A 24,695-nucleotide genomic window follows, 5' to 3' on the forward strand; every position below is an offset into this window, starting at 1 on the left:
GAGTAGATTTATTCTTGATCTAAAAGTATACCAAGGAATATTGAATACGAAATAAATTGATGAGTCCTAGTGGAGTAGCATCTGGTTTATCTTCAGCTGAGTGAATGAATGCCTGCTGCCTCCAGCATCCAGCACAGTGCCAGGCACGTAGCAGAAACCTCATGCATATTTCTTGAATCAAGATGGAAATGTTGTGCGATAGAGATATCCAGCACACCAGCCTTCCCTGGATGTGCTGTGACATTTAAAAAGGCCAAGTAATGCCAAAGCAAGCAGAACAGTGATTATGCACTTATTCTTAACACAGTTTTAAGACAAGCTCTGCTCAGTTGGTTCCCCTGTGAACTCAAGCTGATTCTCTTCCCTCTTGAGCTCTCTATTGTCTTGGCGTTATTTGCAACTCATTCAGAACCTAATTAAGTTTCAGGATCAGTTTGTCCTGTTAGAGAGTGTGGATATGCTGAAGTGGTGGGTTTTTTTTTTCTTTTTAATATAACTTAAATTATCTGAGTGAAAGGACAATTATAATTTGCTTCTAAAATTGGCCAAAAGTCAGCTTTCATCAAAATAATTCTCAGCAGACATTAGTCTCTGTAAAACCAAGGTATTGTACGAAAGGCAACAAAGAGGATTTAAACAGGCCTCGGAAAATGTATTGATAATCTGGTCATATTAATCCTGTTCTCTAACAGAGTGTGAAATTAGTTGTTTACTTCACTTATCTGTGTCTGGAGGTAGCTGATCACTCGTTGACAGAGCCATATTTTGTGATCACCTTTCAGCAGTGAGCTTCTGCTGGGCCAAAGCCAAGCAATTCGACTTCACTGTCTATGTAGCACCTCCAAAGTCAAGGTCAGGACTATTGTTCTCTGGGCAGCCAGAGGAACTCATGAACTCCAGTATATCTGCTCAGGGCTTTCATTTGTGCATGGACATGAAGGTAAGCCAGGATGCTAGGTATAATTGTGAAAGGTTAGGAGTTTTATCTTCAGTATCTCTACATCTTACCTAAATGCTATCTTCCACTCCCCATCTGAATTGAAGGTTTGTATTGGTTTCGTCGTCAGTCTACAAATATTATCAAGATGAACATTATTGGGGATACAGTAAACTGTAAGAATAGTTTCTGACCTAAAGGAGTATGTGTGTGTGTGTGCGCACACACACACACACCAGAGATTAACCAGTGAGGTGAAATAGACCCTGTTGATATTCTGCCCAGATCCCTTTATCAATTTGGTGGATCCATCCCCCAGTGGTGGTGAGTGTTGGCTGTTAATGGCTCACAGCTGCCTCTTTTCTGAAGCATTGACTACTCTTAGCCAGTGGGGATAGGGACCAAAACTAAGAGGTTATGCTTTCTCTACCCTGGCATGACTGACTTATATGGGATTATATAAGAGGCCAGACCTCTTTCCATGAGGTGGACAAACCCATGTTATAATCCATGCTAGAGAGCCCCCCATTGGAACCATGCTTCAGCGGTTGGACCTCTACTGAGGCTACTTCCTTGCTTCCTTCACTTCCTTTCTATCCTCTGCTCAGTTAATCAAGTACATCTGGATCCCTGTTTCAGTCTCTGCCTCTATGATGCCCAACTTAAGACTTGTAGGAAATTAATACTACCCACAAAACTGGTAGAACAAAAGGAGGAAACAGTATTACCAAAGTGAAGTGAGAGCTATAACCTTGGAGATAGAATTGCCTGACAGGACCAGGGTCATTCTGGGAATTTCCACTGCTAAGGAACAGGGTAGGAGTTAGGAAGAAATATTCTCTCCCTCCCTTCCCTGGGTCTACATCCCTTTAGTCAAACCCAACAGGTGTCTTAAGTCTATATGAACTGCTGTCACAAAGCACCATAGACTTGGTGGCTTATGAACAACAGAAGTTTATTTCTCACAGTTTTGGAGTCTGCAAGTTCAAGATCAGGGTGGGCTTCAAGAACAGCATGCAGGTGAGGATTCTCTCCTGCATCACATACTTCTCATCGTATCCTCATGTAGTGGAAGGGCCTAGGACACTCTATGGGATCTCTTTTTTAAGAGCACTAATCTCATTCATAAGGGCTCCACTCTCATGACCTAATCACCCCAAAGTCCCCACCTACTAATACTATCACCTTTGGGGGTGAGGATTTCAGTGTCTGAATTTGGGGAAGGGTGTGGGTGGACACAAACATTCAGACCATATCAACAGGAAAGTAGCCAGCAATGAGCTGGCAGTCAATACAAGTCAGTGTCTGAGATCCCTAAGTAAGAGAAAAAGGGAGATGAATCAAAGAGGAAGGAAGAAATAGGTAATGACCAGCATAGCAGCCTTGGACAATCACAAACTTTTTTCTGTCCTTCATTCCAACTATCACATTGGCACTAGATTGATCTTTATCAAATGCTTATTACATCATGTTCATTTTCTGAGCTTTAAATCCTCCAAGTGTTTCCCATTGCCTAAAGGAATGATCCATAAAATTCCTGGATCATGTACCCCATTGATTAAAAAAAATTTCTAACCATGTGCCCTGGTTCCTTTGTGTATTCATTTGTAAACTATTTAATTTCCTATCAACTAATAAATAGCTCTGAGTACTATGTAGGATATATCATTAATGATTATATGCATAAATTATGTATATATTTCAAGAAGATTTCTTAATAACTAAAAAAACTGTGGACAGTTTTTGGCACCTGCAACTGGATTGTTTTTTGATTTTTTAGAAAGAGAGAGCGCACACGCAAGTACGTGAGAGGGGCAGAGGGAGTGAGAGAATCTTAAAAGGGATCCATGCTCAGTGCGGAGCCCTGCTGAAGCTGACGCAGGGTGTCAATCCCATGACCCTGGGATCATGACCTGAGCCAAAATTAAGAGTTGGATACTCAACCCACTGAGCCACGCGGGTGCCCCACATATTGTTACCATTGTTTTACTACCTGCCTTGTGAACGTATGAGAGTTACTGGTTAATGTATTTGAATCTTCAGATAAACTACTGATTTGGAAGGTAGCTGTATGAATAGGTGGAGAGTGTTATGCCCAGAAGGTGTGGGCTGCAAAGACAGAATGCATTTAAGGTGGCTAGTAGAACTTTGATCTTAAAGTAACAGTGGGAATCCTAAAAGAGTTTCAGTTGGCAGTGGGAAAATGAATAATTTAATACTGAGAGCAGTCAGATTACAATAATAATAGCTCTACTTTTGGAGCACCTACTGTATACCTGGCATTACGCTAATCACTTTACATACATTATTTCATCTGCTTATCATAGCAACTCTTCAGAGTAGGTATTAAGTACCCTGCTCACGGTCACACACTTAGTTAGCAGAGAAGCCAGAATTTGAACCTGGAAGGAACTACATGTCTCTTTGATAGAATCTTTTTTTCCATTATACCTCACGATTAAGACTAGACATTAGAGAAGATGTCTCATTCTGTACAAAAAGCTTGTGTTCTATATAAAGGAGTCAGTGGGTCAAGAAAGTGGATGGATGAAAGGGGCCAATCTGAAAAGCCTACACACTCTATGATTCTAACTATATGGCATTCTGGGAAAAGGCAAAACTATGGAGACAGTAAAAAGATCAGTGGTTGCCAAGGGTTAGCAGGGAGGGAGGAATGGATAGAGAGAGCACAGAGGATTTTTAGGGCAGTGAAACTACTCTGTATGATACTATAATGGTAGGTCCATGCCATTATATATTTGTCTAAACCCATAGAATATGCAACATGAAGAGTGAACTCTAATGTCAACTATGGACTCTGGATGATAATGATGAGGCAAGGTTCCTCAGTTGTAACAGATACACTCTGGTGGGGCACTTTGATGAGGAGAAGGATACGCAGGTGGGGGAAGAGGGGATATAGGAAATCTTTGTACCTTCTTCTCAGTTTTGCTGTGAATCAAAAAATAAATTGTTCTGAAAAAATGAATTATTTAAGAAAAATAAAATAAAACAAGAAAAAGAGAAAGAAAAGAGATGGACACAGGCATGAGTCTACAAGGATAGGAGCTGTTAGAAGAGATAATAGCTCCTAGAGATAGGAAAGACCACTTAGAACAGCACAAGGGAAATGTGAATTCCAAGGAACCAGTTAATGCATTGGGAAAAGCAGAATTCAGGAAGACATGGATTGAAGAATGAGCTATCTTTATCAAAAAGTTGATAAAGTGCTCACAACATACTTCCAACACTACCTGAACACAAAGCCATGTTCCAGTAGTCTATTCCTTCTTTTTTTTCCACTGTTTTTTTAAACTTGCATCTCATATATGTATGCTCTGTCTTCTACGTTGCTCTAATAATTGGTCTACTCACAACATGTAAAATTAGAGGGACAATTTATTAAGCTGTGCATTTATGATTTGTAAATTTCTTATACATGAGTAAAATTTACTTAAAAATAGAAGGAAAATATGATTCTGTATGGAGGTTGAAATAAATCAGGGATAGTGTATTCACTGATCCTTAATAGATTCAAGCATTCTCCAGCTAAAGGTATTATGAGTAGTAAAAAACAGCTCTGGGCTAGGGGATAGAAAACTGGCATTTTGGCCCCAGTTCTGTGATTAGAATAACTGTGTGACATGGGTAAGGTGCCAGTTCTTTCTGAGCTTGAATTTTCTTATATGTAAAAAAGAATGTCCACAAATCCTTGTTAATGTTCAGTATGGTTGAACATAGAGCAACTCTTGTCCTCAAGCTGATCCCATAACAGATACTAAAACAGAACTGTAATTCTTCCCCAACTGTAAATTCTCCTTACCTGATATATAAGAGTGGAGCTTGGAAAGCATTTTCTAAAGAGGGCCAGATGGTAAATATTTTAGGCTTTGCAGGCCATGTAGTCTCTGTTGCAACTACTCAACTCTGCAGTTGCACTGAAAGCAACCACACACTATATGTAAATGAATGAGCTTGCCTGTGTTCCAATAAATCTTTATTTACTCAAACAAATGGTCAAGCCACATTTGACACAGAAGACATAGTTTGTCCTTTCCTGTTCAAGGACATGACTTTGTGGCAGTCAATACACTTTCCCTTCAGTATATATAGGGGAAAACCAATGTTCATAATAATTAGATAAATAGGGCACTGGAGAGTTGGAAGTGAAAAGAAGGAAGGAAGGAAGGAAGGAAGGAAGGAAGGAAGGAAGGAAGGAAGGAAAAGAAAAGAAAAAAGAAAAGAAAAGAAAGAAAGAAAGCAAGAAAGAAAGAGAAAAGAAAGAAAAAAGAAAGAAAAAGAGAAAAGAACAGAACAATGGAGGGAGGCAGGAGAAGAGAGAGAAAATGAAAAAGAAGGAAGGAAGGAAAATGGAAGAAGGATGGAGGGCAAGAGTGGAGAACTTTGTAAAAGAGCATTGGGAGAGAAGATTGGGTGTATCTGCCATGAGGGTGGGGCATTGTCAGATTGGAAAAGGCTTGGCTTTGGCATGGAGCTAGCAGCTAAGTTTGGAGAGACTAGCTGGGGCGTGCACGTGTGTGTGTGTGTGTGTGTGTGTGTGTGTGTGTGTGTGTGTGTGTGTCTGCGTGTGTTTGTGTGTGGTGTGTAATACTAAGGCACACTCATCACCTTGTGAAAGAGGTGGCATGGTGTATTTGAACCTAGTATGGTGCCGGGTACCAAGGGGAAACTCACTGAATATTTGTGGAAAAGGGAAGGAGAGGAGGGATTGCCCTCATTTTATAGATGAAGAAATTCCAAGCCAGGGCCCTGACGCTGTGTGAGGTTGAGGAAGTCATTGCTGTTTTCCTAAGGAATCTGCAAGGAAACCGAATTCAAAGAGAAGGACATTGAATTTCACTCCTGAGAGAAGCTTCCAATATCTTCACAGGTCCAATCCTCCTCAGAGAAGGTGGAAAGTGTTGGTGGCTTCTGGGGGATTCCCGGTAGCCCAGGCCTCCATGAGGCCAAGTGTTACCATAAAGGTTATCCTGTGGAGATGGGAGAGGGGCCTGCAGTGCTTATATTGGCTCCTTTTGCCGTGAGTTCAGAATCAGAGGCTGTGCTATTCCTATCTCATAGTCTCCCTCTTACTTTCTTCCTTTTGATTCTGAATTCCGATGTGGCGGGTAAGAGGGATGAAAGCTGAGGAGAGACTTCTGCACTTGGAGCACAGAATCAGATTCTGGGCCTCTCTCCTGGAGCTGGCTGGCTATCTTGAGAAGATGGGCCAGGGTTTAGGAAAGGGAAATTTGGACTGTGTCTCAGGGAGGACGATATCCTCTCTGTGCCATCACGTAGAAGAAGAAGGAGACCTGGATTTTTAGGGAGTCTTAGAAACTTGGAAGGTGAGTAAATTGATTAGCCAGCCAATCTGTAAAATTTCACACAAGCCACGCACTTAATATAGAGCTGCATTACGGTTTGCACTAATTCATAAATTTTGTTTCACAAGCTAAAAATTTTGCTATGCAAATGTATGCAAATCATATAGAAAAATAACGTTGTTAGCCAAGTGTACCAGCACCTGTTGGGGTTTTTCTCTGTTTCTTTGGTTTTGTTTGTTTGTTTGTTTCATTGGAACTGTGCCACTGGGGTGAAAAGCGAGGTAATAAATACATTCAATATTAGAACTTGTGTATTGAACAAGATTCTGAAAGATGATTGGAAGGCTTTCTCCTTTAACAAATACTGTGGTGATTGGCATGTCTTTTTTCCTCTTTTTCTTCCTAAAACAGAATGAAGAAGATGAGCAACATTTATGAGTCGGCTGCCAATACGCTGGGAATCTTTAACAGCCCCTGCCTGACCAAAGTTGAGCTGCGTGTGGCGTGCAAAGGCATTTCCGACAGAGATGCTCTTTCCAAACCAGACCCCTGTGTCATCCTCAAGATGCAATCCCACGGGCAGTGGTTTGAGGTAGGCATGGCCAAGGCAATGGACTGGAGGGTTGATTCAGAAATGTTTTTGCATTTCCTTTCTTCAGGTGGTTTATTTTGATGAGATAGAAAATTCTTGAAATGAATACAATCATATTTCTGCTTGCATTGTGATGCTTTGACGCGACTGCTTTAATGCTGTGGATATTTTGACATTTACCCTTAATCTTTGTATTCATTGTAGACTTAGTGACCCTTGGGGAAGAGCAGGGAGGAGTGCCTGACAGAAGCCACATGACATAACATTTATTTTTTGGAGCGAAAACTTAATATTAGCTACATTTTATTGGATACTCACCAAGGGTCAGGCACTGTTCCAAGTGCTTTATGTAAAAATAACTAATTTGGTTGTCACAACAATCCTGTGAGGAAACAGATGAGGAAACACAGAAAGGTTAAGGATGTGCCCAAGATCATTCAGCTTGTAAGTGGAAAATCTGATACTTACAACCAGGCTGCTGGGCTCCAGAGCCTGAGCTCTTTCTTGCTATTTTATATTGATGGTGGGTACCAGTGTGGTCTTTGGTGGTTTGTGTGGCAACACTGCAGGTTGAATTCTGCAGTTGGGTTTGTTAATTGATTTAAAAGTTGAAACAGATTGGATGAGGACTCTTTTTTTTAATGTTTATTAATTTTTGAGGGGGGGAGGAAGGGAGAGAATGAGCAGGGGAGGGACAGAGAGAGGGAAACAGAGGATCCTCAGAAGGGCTCCAACTCAGGAACCCTGAGATCATGACCTGAGCCAAAGTCAGATGCTTAACTGACTGAGCCACCCAGATGCCCCTAATGAGAGCTATTTTTTAAGTTCTATTTTGGTTTGGTTTTCCTTTTTTCTAAGTACCTGGTCTGAGGAAGCAATGTCTTTTTTTTTTTTTAATTTTTTTAATGCTCTCTTATTTTTGAGAGAGAGACACACACACACACAGTATGTGAGTGGGGGAGGGGCAGAGAGAGAGGGAGACACAGAATCTGAAGCAGGCTCCAGGCTCTGAGCTGTCAGTACAGAACCTGACATGGGGCTTGAAAGCACAAACCGTGTTTTAAGTTGCACACTTAACTGACTGAGCCACCCAGGTGCCCCTGAGTAAGCAATGTTTTAAAGATCTGGTGTGAGGTGAATAGTGGGATGGAGAGGAGGGGTGGAGTTGGGGAGATACAGCAGAGGGAGCAGTAATTATCATCTCTAAGGGAACCAGGTACTCCGTGGAACTTGGAGAAGGGGTTTGAAGCCATGCTGAGCAGAGCAGTGGTAGAGGTTACTATCAACTTTGGGTCCATTACAACAAACTCCTCCAGTCTTCAGCACTTGTTCCAACTATTTGCAAATAGCTGGAAGATGCTGTTCCAGGAGGTAAAAGCTTCCATTCCACAGAAGAAAGAGGGCTCAAAAGCAGCCTGTCTGCTTATTCTTACATATGTGATAAAAGCCACTTCTCTGAAGGGGAAGTTTGGTCGGGGTGAGTGAGCACACGAAATTCAGGTGGAGGCATCTTGCCTGGAGGAAGGCAGGACAGATGAGCAGTCTGGGGGTCTTGGACTTAAGACTTCTCCAGTGTTTATATTGTAAATGTAAAATAGCGTTCATAGGTCTCTTAATGTGTAATGTGTTTTTTTCCCTTCTAAATAGTCTCATTGACTCTGTTGATGGGTTTTATGGTTTTTAACTTTTTATTTAACAAAATGAAATGGCAGCCTGCATTAGGGAAAACATTACTCTTTGAAAATGAGAGGAAAGAAATTAGAAAGAAATCCATCTCCTAATGCCCCCTTTACATAAGACAACTATTATTTGTATATATGTCTTTTCCTTCTGGCATTCATATTCTTACATGATTCTTATGCATGTAAAATTTTCTTTCCTCATTTTATTACCTAGTAGTATATATTTTTCTATATTGCTGTAATATTAATCGTTACAATTTTTAAAGTTGCATAATATCCCATCACATGAATTTATTTACTAATTTTCCTGTTTTTTTTTCCACTTTGAAGTTGCTTCCAAAAATACCCTATTTTAGGGGCACCTGGGTGGCTCAGTCGGTTGGGCGTCCGACTTCGGCTCAGGTCATGATCTCACGGCCCGTGCGTTTGAGCCCCACTTCAGGCTCTGTGCTGTCAGTTCGGAGCCTGGAGCCTGCTTCGGATTCTGTGTCTCCCTCTCTCTCTGCCCCTCCCCAACTCACACTCTGTCTCTATCAAAAAATGAATAAACGTTAAAAAAAATAAAAAACCAAAAATACCCTATTTAAAATTTTTTTTTTCAACGTTTATTTATTTTTGGGACAGAGAGAGACAGAGCATGAACGGGGGAGGGGCAGAGAGAGAGGGAGACACAGAATCGGAAACAGGCTCCAGGCTCTGAGCCATCAGCCCAGAGCCCGACGCGGGGCTCGAACTCACGGACCGCGAGATCGTGACCTGGCTGAAGTCGGACGCTTAACCGACTGCGCCACCCAGGCGCCCCAAAAATACCCTATTTTAAACTGCAATGAGTATCTTTGTGCATAATGCTGTTCCCTACTTTTCCATGAGTTCCTAGGAGAGATTGTCCAAGTGGAACTACTGGTACAAAGATAGGAAACTTTGGGGGCCATGATACGTATTGCCACATTGCTTTTCCAGAGTGCTGTATTACAGTGTTACTCAAAGTATGGTCTGCACACAGCTACCAGCTCACAACCTCTGTTACCAGTACGCAGGTAAGAAACTTGTGCCATAGTGTAAATTGATTCCCTGCTTCCTTCATCTAAACAGTCTTACTCTTTAAAAACAATAATGTCAGCTGATCTTCCAGCATACAGAGCGATAGGCTGTTTTATAATCTGGCACTTTGAGAAACACTTCTGTAATCTAGTTTATACTCTTAACAGTATGCATTCAGGATACAGTCAGAACAACAGAGCCCATGCCAGGTAGCTAATAAAGGATTTAATTCAGGTTCCTAGTAATAAAGGAGTTGGAAATGCTGAGAAACTAAATAGGGACAGTGAGGGAATGCAGGCATCAATGACAAGAACCTGTTACTTTGCTTAGGGTGGGGCAGTAGTGTGCCGAGGCCATCTTGTATAGGTTTGTGAAAGCTGACTCTTACGTATTCGGGAACTTTGCACGCAGTTGTGGTGTTGGTATTTAGACCACAGACTTGGCAGATATTTCAGATCAGGGCTCGACTCCCACTCAGAGCCATTTGGTAAACATTTATCAGCACACCACTGGGCCAGAGGGGCCAGAGGGGGAGGTGGGAGTACTGGAAACAAACAGCTATTTAGCAGAAGCTGGAAGGAAGGAAGGCCTGTCTAGTGGGAGCCAGGAAGATAGAGGAGATGTGGATAGTGCTGGAAATGCTGCCTGAAAGGGAGGTGAGGGTACCCTGGTATCTGCCTGCCTTTTGCTCTCATGTATCTCACTGTGCCTTCCACTGACCAAACCTTGATAGAAGCCCATTGACAAGGTTTGCAGGGAAAGAGTACAGAGTGCACTTGAGAGCAAAGATGTACATGGCCAGCACATAAACCTTTGACAACTCACAGTAACTTGGATCATCATTCCCTGTCTCATCAAGTAATGCGTGTTTGTTTAACGCTAACACCTACTTTTCAGTACAAATTCAGCAAATTCTAGGAGTTAGAAGCACACCTTTGCTACAAGTTAAAAGCATCTGACAGTCTATTTAAACCATGTAACGACTACTATCCTTGCTTAGTGAAGGCTAGCAAACATGGACACTGGGATAAGATTTATTGATGCATTTACCTGTGTCTACCCCCTACAATACATCTGGATTTGCAGAGAGATTTCCATGTACACTGTTAGAGAACTGAGAGAAATCCTTGCAGAATAGAATTCATGCTGGCTGTGTGCATGTCTTTTTTTTGTGGGGAAATCTGGTAATTGATTAAGTGGAGAAAAAAACAGAGGCTAAGCTGATTTGCATAATGAAGAGATTGTTGGGGGGGGATGTGACAAGGTGAGAGAGAGAGAAAAGCAAGGGGAGCATATCTTTCTGAGGGAATTTTAAAGTTTGGCTAAGGGGCGCCTGGTGGTTCCGTTGGTTGAGCAGTTGACTTCAGCTCAGGTCATGATCTCGTGGTTCATGGGTTTAAGCCCCAGGTCGGGCTCTGTGCTGACAGCTCAGAGCCTGGAGCCTGCTTCCGTTCTGTATCTCCCCCTTTCTACCCCTCCTCTGCTTGTGCTCTGTCTCTCTCTAAAATAAATAAACATTAAAAAATTAAAAAAATAAATAAATAAAGTTTGACTAAAGAGGCTCTCCAGTCAGCACTGTCCACTGGAACTTGCTGCAGTGATAGAAATGTTCCCCATCTGTTGTGTCAGACAAGGTAGTCATTACCACATGTGGCTACGAGCACCTGAAAGGTGGATAGTGTAACTGAAGAACTAAAATTTTTAAATATTTAATTTTAATTAATTTAAGAGTAATTGTAAGTAGTATGGTTCCAGAGTCTTTTGGTGTGCTAGAGAATTTGGCTGGGTGGGTGGGGAAGAGGAGAGTTTGTAAAAATGTTAGAGTAGGCTCTTAATTTTACAACTTCACTGGGTTTGGGGAGATGTAACTAGAGTTTTGACATTTCTTTTTTATTGTGATTGCTGGCCTCTGCTTTTCATAATGGAACTGCAGCAGGGAAAGGGCCCCGTTTTGCCCTGGTTCACAGCTCAGGTTACTACTGCAGTAGTTAGAACTGCTTTCAGATGGCCTTCCCTTATGGAAGCGAACTGTTTGCTCTTTTAATACGCTGTAGCTTGTTAGCCCTGGAAAAAGAACATTGGCCTCTAAAGTGATCATGACACTGTAAACCTGATTTTTAGACTCAAAAAGACCTACAGTCTGACCTCCTGTGCTGTTAATAGTATTAAGGGTCAATGAGGATAAATCTATGTCTTTGAAATATCGGAAATCAATTGTACTGAAATGCACAAGAGACAGTTGCTCTTTGCAGATGCACGGAGTTTGGAATGAATATCTGAGGACTGAGAAAAGAGAGAGGATGCTTTTGTTTCCTCCCAGAATATGGAGATGGGATGGTATTCTTGTTGGGTGAAACTTTCAGCAAATCTTCAATGGCCATGATTATAAGTGTTAGAAAAGAAGGAAAAAAAAATACTTGTTAGTTGGATGTACATTCCAAACTGAGAATTGCCGAGTTACCATTTAATTTCCCTAATTTAGAATCATGCTCATTAAAAAAAAATCCTCCCTGCACTCACACCTAGCCATATGGGGCAACAGTATATGGTACAGTTCAGTGTAATGATATTTAGACCATATTCCATTATCCAATGAAGAGTGGAAATAATTTCCTCCTGCCTTCTGGTGAGTACTGATGTGTTCACTAACTTTTGGAACCAGGCAACACATCCAAGTGGGAAAAATTAATACTTCTTAGGGATTCAAAAGACAAGGGCCCTTGTGAACTAAAGACTTGTATTCAGTTTCCTAGAGCATATGCTGTATCCCTTGGGTACACCGGATATTCTCCATGAAGCAGAGCTAAGCCCGCAGTGCCATGGCCCTTGGCAGAAATCCTCTAAGTGGCATGTACTTGTCCTTATTGGAAAAAGCCAAATTATTCCCACATTGCCAGGATGTTGCTCTAATCACCTTTAATTCCATTTTTACATTTAATTTTAATACACAGTGTTTGAGTTTCTTTATAGGAAGCTCTAAGTAATTCTGAGAACTAATTACCCTTGGATCAATTCCATTATGAAAACATGTTATGATGAATCATGTGCTTTGGTGGATTGTTGATAATAATAATAATTGTTAGTAGCAATTAGTGTGGTTATCTAATAATTATCAGTGCACCCTGATGCAAGATTATTATTGTTTATAATAATATATCCATATAGCACTTTATATTCACGAACGCCATCTACTTACATTATTTCATTTGCTTCTTATAATAGCCTCATGAGAAGGGGTTACAGACATTGAAATTAATTCTAGTACGTATTGGGTATCATGATAGAACCTGGTTTGTATCCTCAAAGACCTCAGAATCTAGTAGAAGAACTCTGTCTTAGAGAGGGAGGGCTGGAGGCTAGGAAGATTATGTGACTTTGAGGAAGAGGGCTCAAAACAAGGTCCGGACTTAAATGAACTCTTCCTTCCCCTGAATGTGCAGTGGGTAGATGTTTTACGGCATCTCAGCCTATCTATAACCAGTGTGGTGGGTGGACCTACACTTGTGGTTCTTAAGATTGCAAGATGTCTTTCAGCAATAACCATCAGGGAGCTTTGAAAAAATAAAGGTTTGTTGCTTACAGGACCTAGAAATTAGATCGAACACCTGGGGCTACTCAGCAAGGTCTTGGGTAGGATGAGAGAGAGGGAGTGTGCACACGAGCCTGGGGTTCTGTTTTTATTGGGGTTGAGTGTGGGGGCCTAGGGTTTTGCAGGCCCACTCTTTGTTGATGAATTTAAAGCGTAAGAGGAAATTCAAAGTGCAGGAAGAGAAAAAAACAAGGGGACCAAATGGTCACTATTCAAAATCAATCAAGGTTTCTAAAACAAAAGAGCATCAGTGTGGGGAGGTGGCCTGGCTCTTTAGGAAGTCGGTGGCTGCCTGTGTGTTTATTTGAGATAGTCCTCTTTGAAGTGGATACTTCTTTGAAAGCCTGAACAGTGGAAGCTTAAATCAGGTACCAGCTTTGCAAAACAGAAAAAACATGTCAGGGCTTAGGCTACAGTAGACCATCTCAAGGGTGCATAGGTTACCTTTATGTGGGATGGGGATAAAAATAAATCACTCTTCCACCTCTCCTTACTTTCTGTCCTCTCTCCCCACTTCCTATCCATCCAGATGTCGGGTGTGTTTGCCGTATGATCTTGCATCCCTGCTGGCAGGCAGCACTGAAGGGGAAATATGAGTGTGGTGGGGGGGGGGGGGTGCGGCTTGCCCCCTCCCAAATAAATGGGATGTGAATTTTTTCAGCAATTCCCTTTTGGTTAGAGGGCTCATGGAAGAATTCCATAGGACAAGACCCATTTGTGCTCGGGACAGTAGTGAGCCATCACCCGTTTGTGTCTGAGCCAGGAAGGTGAAGCCCTAAGTAGCAGCTTTGCACGTAACCTGTAACAGAGATCATCAATTTTCCTTTACTCCAGAGTGCTAAAATTTTGTGAAAATAGGTCAGGCAATATGAACACTTGGGTGATGACAAAATAAAGTAACCATCTATATGTGTTGACACCAGCTTGGAATTAGTCCTTTTACATATATTCTTTCTAATCCTCACAACTACTCTGCAAGGGAGACTTTACTAACCAGGTAAGGAAACTGAGGCTGGGCAGTCTTAACAAATCACCTGAGGCCACACAGCTCATAAATAGGAAAGCTGGAATCTGGTTGATTCCAAAATCTGTATTCTTTTCACCTTAACCTGGGATTACGACTTGAAGCTCAAGGCCTCTGTCCCCCACATAATTTTGTTCGGCCTTCATGGTGTTCAAGCAGGTCTGCACTGGTTGACAAAACTTAAAGATGAGGAGTTTTATTTTCTCATAAAACTCCAGATTTCTGGTTTCTTTAGAATAACCAGAAAAACTAGCAACATGGAATCTTTAATTTTTTTTAATGTTTATTTATTTTGGAGAGAGAGACAGAGTGTGAGTAGGGTAGGGGCAGAGAGAGAGGGAGACACAGAATCTGAAGCAGGCTTCAGGCTCTGAGCTGTCAGCACAGACCCCAATGTGGGGCTTGAACCTACAAACCACAAGATCATGACCTGAGCTGAATCTGAACGCTTAACTGACTGAGCTACCCAGGCGCCCTTGGAAACTTTAATCTGTGTGCAACAATGAGCTGAACGTGGGTAGCAGCTGCCTGTATCCAAAGTCTGAGTCTGTCCTTCTACATCCTGCTAGCCAGCCTGTCCCATCATTTGCCCTCCTAGCCTGGCCCCTGGGGGTATTTGAGTTTAGACTACACTCCTGTACCTGCCTGGGCTGGGTCTCTCAAACATAGTTAACCTCTCAGTTGTGGACACAGACAAGAGCTGAAAAAATGAAAATTAAGTCAATTAAAGCATTCCCTCTGGATATCACAAACAACCTCCTTTCTTGAAAGATTTTCTGTTCACACTTTGCTGACTTGTAGCGTTTTGGTGGCTGACACCTAGCATGACAGATGATAAAAAAACAACAGTTTTCTTCAGTTGTTCACAAAGTTTTCACTCCAGTTTCGCCTCAGACTCCCACTCGGGAAAACTTTGATGTTGTTTTCTACCCCCCTTAACAAGTCCTTAATAAGAATAATTTCTCTCCTCTAAAAAGATGTTGTTAGAAATCTTACCCCAAGCACTGAATAGAAAACAAAATGAAATAGTAGAACCAAAAAATGTTTCCTCCTTGCTGCCTGAGGTCACTTCCCTTTGACCAGAGCCTGCAGTTGCCTGCTGTTCAGTCTGTAAGTGATGCACTGGGGTGAAAAGAGAGAAGAAAAATGCATTGCATACGATGCGACTGAGTGGCTTTCTTATCACTGAAATCTCAAAATTGTCAATGTCATGGTGTCTGAGAGCAGAATTGCACAAGATGGAAATTTGGGGCTGCAAATGAGGGAAAAACAATTTGAACTGAAATCCTGTGTCGACTATTAATTAATTAACTCTTGTGTGTCTCAGAGAGGATTTATCAGTTGCAAGAACAATGTCTGTCCTCCTGCAGCGAGGAAAGCACCGTGCCATGGGCTTCATTGCCTCCTTAGCTTGTAGAACTGGCAAGCCACAGTTGAACATCTAGACTGAGCCATTGGTTACCATGGCTTTTTATAATGTACCTTGAGTCTCATGATGAGTATTTGAAAGATGGAATTATAGTTCAGGGAAAGAACTTCGGGAAGCGTTTATGATTTAGAGCCCTCTGCCTCTAGCTTAAACAACCTTCACCCTCTCCAGGAAGATGTTTTCAACATACTTCCTGGGTTCCTGTTTTAATGTTTAAACTAGACTCACTACTGATAATCGTGTCCTTAAGAAAATCATCTTTCTTTTGTAATTTCAATCCACTTAATATTTTTAAAATTAATTGTATGGTGGTTTATTAATGATGATACCTTGGGGTGCCTGGGTGGCTCAGTCAGTTAAGCATCTGACTTCGGCTCAGGTCATGATCTCAAGTCTCGTGAGGTCAAGCCCATTGTCAGGCGCTTTGCTGATAGCTCAAAGCCTGGAGTCTGTTTTGGATTCTGTGTTTCTCTCTCTACCCCTCCCCCACTTGCACTCTGCCTCTCTGTCTCTCTCAAAAATAAACAAACATTAAAAATTATTAATGATGATACCTTGAAATATGTTGAGAGTGGTTATACAGTATATCAGGTAATCTCCTAAGCACTGTATATGTGTCATCATATTTAGTTAGTAAAACAACCTTATAATTTGGACTCCATATATACTTTATATAGAGGCACAGAAGAGTTAAGTAATTTGCTCAAGGGGAGCACAAGTAGTAGGTAGAGGAGTCATGACAGATTGAACCCAGACTGTCTGTCTCTAGAAACTACGCTGCCACTATCCTTCACTGCCCTCCTCTGAGAAAAACGAGTACCATTCAGTGTCTGAGTGTCCACCACTTGCCATGGGCTAAATCTTCACATGCATTTTCTACGACCCTCATGACAGTATTAGAAGATAGAGACTATGCTTACCCATTTCACAGGTGAGAAAACTAACACAGAGAACAGTACATGTCCAAGGTCACAAGACTAGGAAGAAGTGGTGATGGGATTTGAACCCAGAGCTTTGTGTCGCCAGTGCCCATGTTGTCTCCATGACTCTGTGTCTCTCCCATCCTGGCCTCTGTGGAGGTAGAGTAACCCCATATAATGCTACTAATCCTTAAGATGAACATGTTTTCCTCTCCTCAGAGAATCCATTAACTCATTTAAAACTGTTTGCATTTATTTTTTTTAACAGAAATTAGATTTGCTTTGGTAAATACCTGAAACATCCTTGTAATCCCCTAATTTGTACAATTTTAGCCTGACTTCCTAAAGGTTCCCCAAGGTGCATGGCATAGGGGCTCTGAGCTCAGGCTATGGGGCCAGACTACCTAGAATGAAGTCCTACTTCAGCCTTTGTTAGCTGTACCAATGGGCAAATTAGCCAAACCTTTCTGTGCCTCAGTCTCCTCACCTATAAAATAGATATCATAATGGTACCTGCTACCATTATGAGGATTCAATGACTCGATACCTGTTGAATGCTTCTAGTGTCGTTGATACAACAGAGTCAGTGATCAATAACTGCTATGATTAAGGAACATTTGTCATTTTTCAAGAATTGTTTTCTAAAGAAAGATGTGCTGGTTGGTCCTCAAGTGTTCTGACAATTGATGCCCTGTGGCTAGAGGCTGAGCAGTAGAGACATATCAAGAGGTCGTTGGAGAAGTAAATTCTGGGACACTAAAGCTGTGACTGTTTTATTGACTTTGCATCCCTAGTGCCTACCACAATGCCTGACACAAGAGATGCTTGTAATTCAGTAGTTAGATGGATTTCATTTCCATGGTCCATTTCCCCATGTTCACCTCCAAAGACCCTTGGATTTTTGAGGACTGTCCTGTTCTCATTCAGGAAAATGAGAACTCAGCTAATTAGAACTCACTTACACCACTAGGCTTATCCCTTTTACATGGAGGTAGGATTATTGGTGCCTGAGGCAAAAAGTTTGATTTGAAGGGATTTTCTTTATGTGTTTGTGTGTAAACTATTCAGGCAGTATTGTAACTATGTTGAATGGAGTCATGAGATGATATTGGAAGGACATTTCCTACCACTCAGGGATGAGGAGTATGGAGCCCTTTGTTACCAGGCTCTGTTAGCCTCTGCTTCCTTCCTTACATCCTTTTGGCTTTAAACTTCTTTGTGCTCCCCTTCTTTTCCTCTCTCCCTTTTTCTTCTTCCTCTGGGGAGAGTGAAACAGAGACAGGCAAGGAGAGCTATAGCTACAGTTAGTGTTGGAGACTGGGGTCTCCCTGTGTCTTCTCTCCTCCACCCTAGGCGCCATCTGGACTTATCCTCCTGGATGACTTATCCTCCTCCTGGATCTCTCGCTGAGACAATATGGGAAACAGTAAATTATTTGCTGAAAACACAACTTCCTTCCACCTAGTTTTCTCCTCTGTCTGCTTCAGAAGCAACTGAGTATAGAGGAAGTAGCAAGTTTTTCTTGTTGGCTCTCAGGGATTAAATGTTTTTTTTAAGGCATTTTATTTTTTTAAGTTTATGTATTCATTTTAAGAGAGAGAGAGAGTGAGCGCACGCGCAAGAGCATGCAAGCAGGGCAGTGGCAGAGAGAGAGGGAGAGGGAGAGAGAGAGAGAAAGAGAGAGAGAGCATGCAAGCAGGGCAGGGGTAGAGAGAGAAGGAGAGAGAGAGAATCCCGAGCAAGCTCTGCACTATCAGCATGGAGCCCTACACGAGCTCGAATCCATGAACCGTGGGATCATGGCCTGAGCCGAAACCAAGAGTTGGATGCTTAATTGACTGAGCCACCCAGGCACTCCTTAAATGGGCTTTTTTTTTTTAAGCCATGGAAATCCCTGGAATGAGAGTGAAGTTCTTCAGTGTCTTTATTTGAACCTTAGGACACGAAATATTCTCAACTTCCCCATTCTGAGTCACTGCAGCATTTGTTTTGAAGACTTGTAAATAGTGTTCTGGGGGTGGGGGTGGGGAACCTAGCTACTTTGGAAGTACTGCAAACATTTGTTTGAAATATAAATTTAATTTTTTGCTTCTCAATTTTGAGTGAGGCAATTTGCATATGAAATCCAACCAAAAACATCCATTTTGGATGTTTTGTTGGATGAGTTTTGACAAATATATATACACACTTGGGTAGCCACCATCCCAATCAAGATATAGAACATTTCCTAGAATATGTGCTAATATTTAAAATATATTACAGGAAACAACAAAGATAAATTTCAACACATCAGAAACCACTAACTCTCAGATTATGTTCCCATTGATTGACATGTACTAAGTGACAGAAATTTCAGCTTATAGAGCAATCTTATACTAATGAAATATCATCTTTAACTGTTAAATATATTGGGGCTCTGTGTAAGATTTTTGTTGAAAAGAGGAAAAGATGTTTCCATAGCTAAGGAGCATTTGAAAAGTCAGAGAAAGAGACCATAAGAAGAAAAATAGACCCAGAGCTGGTTTAGCTCAGAATCAAACTAAATTATTTATAGTGTGACTCACCAGGCTTCAGATCACCCTGAAATCCCCATTGCTGACAACTTAGGAAGCTGCCAGAGCAGGCAGGCTTGATCTAAAGTCAGTTTGGAAACATGACTGAGGTCTAGCACAAGTTAACTGGGTGACCCTAGAAAGTCACCTAACATCTCTGAGCCTCTCCTGCTGCTTTGTGTCTAAATGGTTGTTATCAGTATTAAAGGAGTGGCTGGCAGGACGTGAAGTGGCTGACGTTGTAGACCCTGGACTCAGACCGCTTGAGTTATCTGTGTAACCTTATGCAAACGCCTCAACTTCCCTGGGCCTGTGATTTCAACATTTATAAAATGGAAACAAAACAAAGCAAAACAACCTATTCCATGAGTTTATCATAAAGATGAAATGAGATGATGCTTAAGAATTGCTTAATATAGTACCTGGGTCATAGTAAGTGCTTAATAAACATGAAAGGAGATAATGTGTGCAAAACTAACGAGGTTAGCACACAACTTAGCGCTCAGGATATGGAAGATATTATCAGGTAATATTCACTTCGAGGTGTGTTCAATGCCAGTGACAAGTTTTTGGTCTGCCATTCAGCCCTACAAGAAGTCTTGGTCCCATTTGTCTGTGTAAAATCAGAGAACTTTCGATGAGAAAGTTGAACAAGTCTTTAAGTTTCTGCCAAGTCTCTGACTAACCACTTTGATCGATTGGTTTTGGCTCTCCTGGTCAGGAATTATCTGAGCCTCCTCATCCCCTGCATTCTCTGCATTTTGAGGAAGATGAATAGACTTGGAGCAACTTCATTCCGCTTGTCCATGTTCTCTAATCTGTGGATGGGAATCAGAGAGGCTGTGCTGATAACCTTACCTTTCCATCTTTGCTTCTGTGCCAACACCAGCCCCCACAATTTGGCAGTCTCAGAGAAAAAGTGACAAGAAAAATGTTCCCTTCTGGAAACTCCAGATGTTCTCGGGGTCATTTTATAGGCTAATTAAATATTTTATCTTGATTCAAGCTCAGAAATGTTCAACTCTCTATCTTGGCTAGTCAAACACTTGGTATTTCAATAGCTTCCTTTCATATGAGAATTTAGTCTTAGATATTTTCTTCTTGAATGTGAAGACTAGTTCTTCTTGTTGAAAGATTACAGTTTTGGAACTGTGTGTTGAAGTAAGCAATTCAGATACCTTTTTAACCTCCCTTTCGTGAATTCTAGCCTTTTCAAAACAGCTTCTGAGAAATGGATTTATGGTAGGGGAACCAATTTAAACCTGCCACTGTTGAAGATTTGCTTCAGCCGGTTTGTTCTAATTACCACTCTTGCATAGCAATTAGCCCAAAATTTAGTATCTTTTTTTTTAATGTTTATTTATTTTTGAAAGAGAGAGACAGAGCATGAGTTGGGGAGGGGCAGAGGGAGAGGAGACTCAGAATCCAAAGCAGGCGCCAGGCTCTGAGCTGTTAGCACAGAGCCTTATGCAGAGCTTGAACCCACAAACCTCAAGATCATGACCTGAGCCAAAGTCAGATGCTTAACTGACTGAGCCACCCGGGTGCCCCCTGCCCCCAAATTTAGTATCTTAAAGCAACCATTTTATTAATTTCCTGGATTCTTTGCATTGAGACCCCAGACAGGGCATAGTGTGGATTGTTTATCCCTGTTCCACAACGTGCAGGGCCTCAGCGGGGAAGTCTGGAAGGCTGGCAGTGACTAAGTCTGGGGTTTCAAGTCATCTGAAAGTGTCTTCACTCTCATGGAAGACTAGAACTCCTGATTAGAGTATCTGCGTGTGGCCTTCCATGCATGGGCAGCCTCTGGCCAAGGACACAGACCCATCCTTTTAATTGGAAGAGTGTTGAATGTTTGCCACATAGTTTAAAAATCTGTATCTGGAAATTTTAATGAACTAAGGAGCCCCATCTTATTATCACATGATCCTATGATTACCCTACAGGGTGTAGTTGGGGGAATGTGGGCATATTTGTAATCTTAATTCCCATTTAGGATACTGTTTTAGAGGTTTAAAAGATGCAAATATAGAACTTGTAAAAGGAGAGACTTTGCTCTGAGTGTTGAAAATAGGAAATGCAGAGCCTCAAGAAGTGCAACAGAAAGTGTAAGTTGAAATCTTTCCCTTGGTTTTAAACCCCAGTTTAAAGAACAATGTGTCTATATGTTACCACCGGTAGATAGAAGAAAGAAGAAAGAAGAAGCAGAAGAAAAAGCAGAAGGAGGAGGAGGAAATAAGAGTAACTGGTATCTACATAGCCCTTTCGCATTTTCTTTCAATGACTCCTCACAACAGTCTATTTAAATTCAGCACTGCTAGGGGCGCCTGGGTGGCTCAGTCGGTTAAGCATCTGACTTCGGCTCAGGTCATGATCTCATGGTTCTGAGTTCGAGCCCCACGTCAGGCTCTGTGCTGACAGCTCAGAGCCTGGAGCCTGTTTCAGATTCTGTGTCTCCCTCTCTCTGACCCTCCCCATTCATGCTCTGTCTCTCTCTGTCTCAAAAATAAATAAACATTAAAAAAAATAAAAAATAAATAAAATCAGCACTGCTATATTCATTGCCAATTCACAGATGAGAGAACTGAAAGTCAGGGATCTTGTACCGATATTTCCAAGATTATGTGGTCAGTACGTGTGGAATGTGCTCTCTAAAATCGTCTGACTTCAAATTTTGGATCCTTTGGTTATACCATGAGACTTCTCCCACTGGCACCCATTATTCCTGCCCCCTCCAGAGAAGCCACTGCACCCATGGGTGAGGGCACCATCCTCACATAACTGTCCATGTTTTTGCTTACTCTCCATGTTTTTGCTTACTTGATCCTTCTCTTGTCCACTCCCTACCTGCCACCTTGAAATTTGCCCAACTGCATTTTCCAATCCTAATAAGTATTTTCCACAAAGATTCATTGGCAAGAGAGAAGTCTGTCCTATGAGTACATAATCTATTGTAGGTAGTAGAAAGTGCTATGAAGAAAAGGAAGCAGGGATGGGAGTAGGGAGTGATGGGGTGGAGACCAGTTTAAAAATTGTGGTTAGAGAGGGCTTATCTGAGGAAGCAACATTTGCACAGGAACTTGAATGGGGAAGGGAGTGAGCCATCTGGATACAGGGAAAGAGTGTTCTAACAGAAAGATGAGCAGAGGCCATGACACAGACATTTACTCGGCCTATTTAAGCCAAAGAAGGGAGGCAAGAAGGCTAGAGAGCAGTGGGATATGAAGACAAGGGAGAGGATATGATGCAGGAGAGGCAGCTAGGGGCCAGAATGTACAGGACCTGATAAACCATGGTAGGGATCCTGGATTTGTACTCTAAATGTGATGGGGGGGGGGTGCACAGAATTGGAAGTGCAGGGAAGTGATTTATATTTTAAGAGATAACACTGTTTGCTCTGCCAGACAATTGTACAGAGACAAGAGCAGATGCTGAAGAAGACTCAGGAGCTACTGTATTTGTCCAAGTGAGAGATGTAACAGTTTGGATCAGGTGGTAACCATGGAGAAGATGAGAAGTGACTGGAAATGAGATGTATTTTAAAAGTAGACTCTATAAAATTTGCTGATGGATTGCAAATAGGGTATGAGAAAAAGAGATCAAGAATGATTCCAAAGCTTTGAGCCACTGGGTCAGTTATGATGGATCATACTGGGGGAAGAGCAGATTGTGTCAATAATCCTGCAATGAACATGCTTCTAATTGTGAGAGGCAGTGTGATGTACTGGTACGGTGTGATCCTGTTAAAAACAGTCTATATTTTAATCCTAGCCCCTTTATTTACCAATTATAAGATCTTGCACAGGTCAGTTTCCTCCATCTTCTCATCTGTATAATGGGGACAATAAAAGTACCTACATTGTAGGGTTGTTTGGGAATTTAACACACAACGGTGCCTAGCACTTAGAATTACCTAATTGATGGGGCACCTGGGTGGCTCAGTCGGTTAAGTGTCTGGCTTTGGCTCAGGTCATGATCTTGCAGTTCGTAGGTTCAAGCCCTGCATCGGTCTCTGTGCTGAGAGCCTGGAGCCTGCTTCAGATTCTGTGTCGCCTTCTCTCTCTGCCCCTCTGCTACTTGTGCTCTGTCTCTGTCTCTCTGAAAAATAAATAAACATTTAAAAACTTTAGAATTACCTGATAGCCATCAATGTTATTATTAATTTAATTCTGTGAACACTTATGATTGTTTTGTTAGGGGAAGTGTTGGGTCAAAGGATAAAGACATATTTTAAGCTTACCCATTTACCTATATGGAATAATCATACCAATATGTCCCTACCAGCACACTGTGAGATGCAAAGGAAGCAATTCTTTAAAAAAAAATATTTTAAGTAGTTAGATTTTAATGTACAGACTCCTGGGACCTTTTTCATCCTCTCTTACCCCAGTCATAGAATGAGTATTTCCTTGGTTTGGCATCATTTGAGCTCATTAAGTGAGTCTAATCATACTTCTGTCCTCCTTCCAAAATTATCTTCATATTAATATGCATAGTAGTTATTACTGTAATATAACACGACTGATATAATAATAAAATACTAACATAATTAAAACAACTAATTATTAACATTTTTTTTACTGTACAGAGAGTGTGTGTGTGTGTGTGAGTGAAAGTTTGCAAGAGAGTGAGAATGTGCATGAGAGAGATGTGGGTTTCATATGTGTGTGTATCAGAACTGAAGAATGAATCCAAACATCTTCAGGTTGTCACCTTTAATTCTGAATGATCACTGCAGTTGATTCTGTGCTTTATTTAAAGAGAGGAAGAGAAATTGATTTAATAGCCTGTCACATTATACAACACAAGAAGAACTTGGGAAGAGAAAACGCTCTGGTATTCTAAGTGGGAAGAAAAATATTGTGACAGTTCCATGGAGAAATCTCAGAGACAACTGGTAGAAATTATGGTGATGAGCTGAGGATCTTAGGAAAATGCACAGCTTCCATGGAAAAAATTTGACCACTATATTACAGAGCTCTATGTTATAGAAGGCTTTTTCTCTCCTTAAAAATAATTTATTCTATCCTCATTTCTCCTGGGGGTTTCTAAAATATTCTATTTAACTGAGGTGGGATGGAATAACAGTAAATTATGATAATAATATGAAAGAATTGTAAAATTTAATCAAGAGTTTTTAATACCTTAGTGTTAAACTCAGGCATCGTGGAGAAGTTGGCTTGTACTTTAATGAACAAATAATGTTAGGGAATAATAACCTCCAGCCACTAGTAAGACAACTATAGTTGAGCAAGTCGGGTTTATTATTACTTATTGCCACAATGGAGAACACTGTCCTTGGGAAACTGTGAGGCATCTCAGTAAGGAGGTTTAAGAAAGGACTTATAGAATTTGGGTTATTGTTAGGTGTTTTCTTTTTTCTTTTTTTTGAAAATGTTTCAGCAGTTTTATTTTTTTTAATATGAAATTTATTGTCAAATTGGTTTCCATACAACACCCAGTGCTCATCCCAACAGGTGCCCTCCTTAATGCCCATCACCCACTTTCCCCTCCCTCCCACCCCCCACCAACCCTCAGTTTATTCTCAGTTTTTAAGAGTCTCTTATGGTTTGGCTCCCTCCCTCTCTAACTTTTTTTTTCC

General features: G+C 41.3%; 1 protein-coding gene across 3 annotated transcripts in view; it reads left to right on the top strand.

Moving 5' to 3' along the window:
* CPNE4 (copine 4) overlaps nucleotides 1-24,695 on the top strand; it is a 495,629-nt gene that overhangs the window by 134,450 nt on the left and 336,484 nt on the right. For all 3 annotated transcript variants that reach the window (XM_045503637.1, XM_045503636.1, XM_045503638.1), the window contains one exon: nucleotides 6,676-6,856. In XM_045503637.1, coding sequence (XP_045359593.1) covers nucleotides 6,676-6,856 — 181 coding nt within the window. The remainder of the gene's footprint in view (nucleotides 1-6,675; nucleotides 6,857-24,695) is intronic.

The sequence above is a fragment of the Leopardus geoffroyi genome, chromosome C2, assembly GCF_018350155.1.
Source record: "Leopardus geoffroyi isolate Oge1 chromosome C2, O.geoffroyi_Oge1_pat1.0, whole genome shotgun sequence".
NCBI classification, from domain to species: domain Eukaryota; kingdom Metazoa; phylum Chordata; class Mammalia; order Carnivora; family Felidae; genus Leopardus; species Leopardus geoffroyi.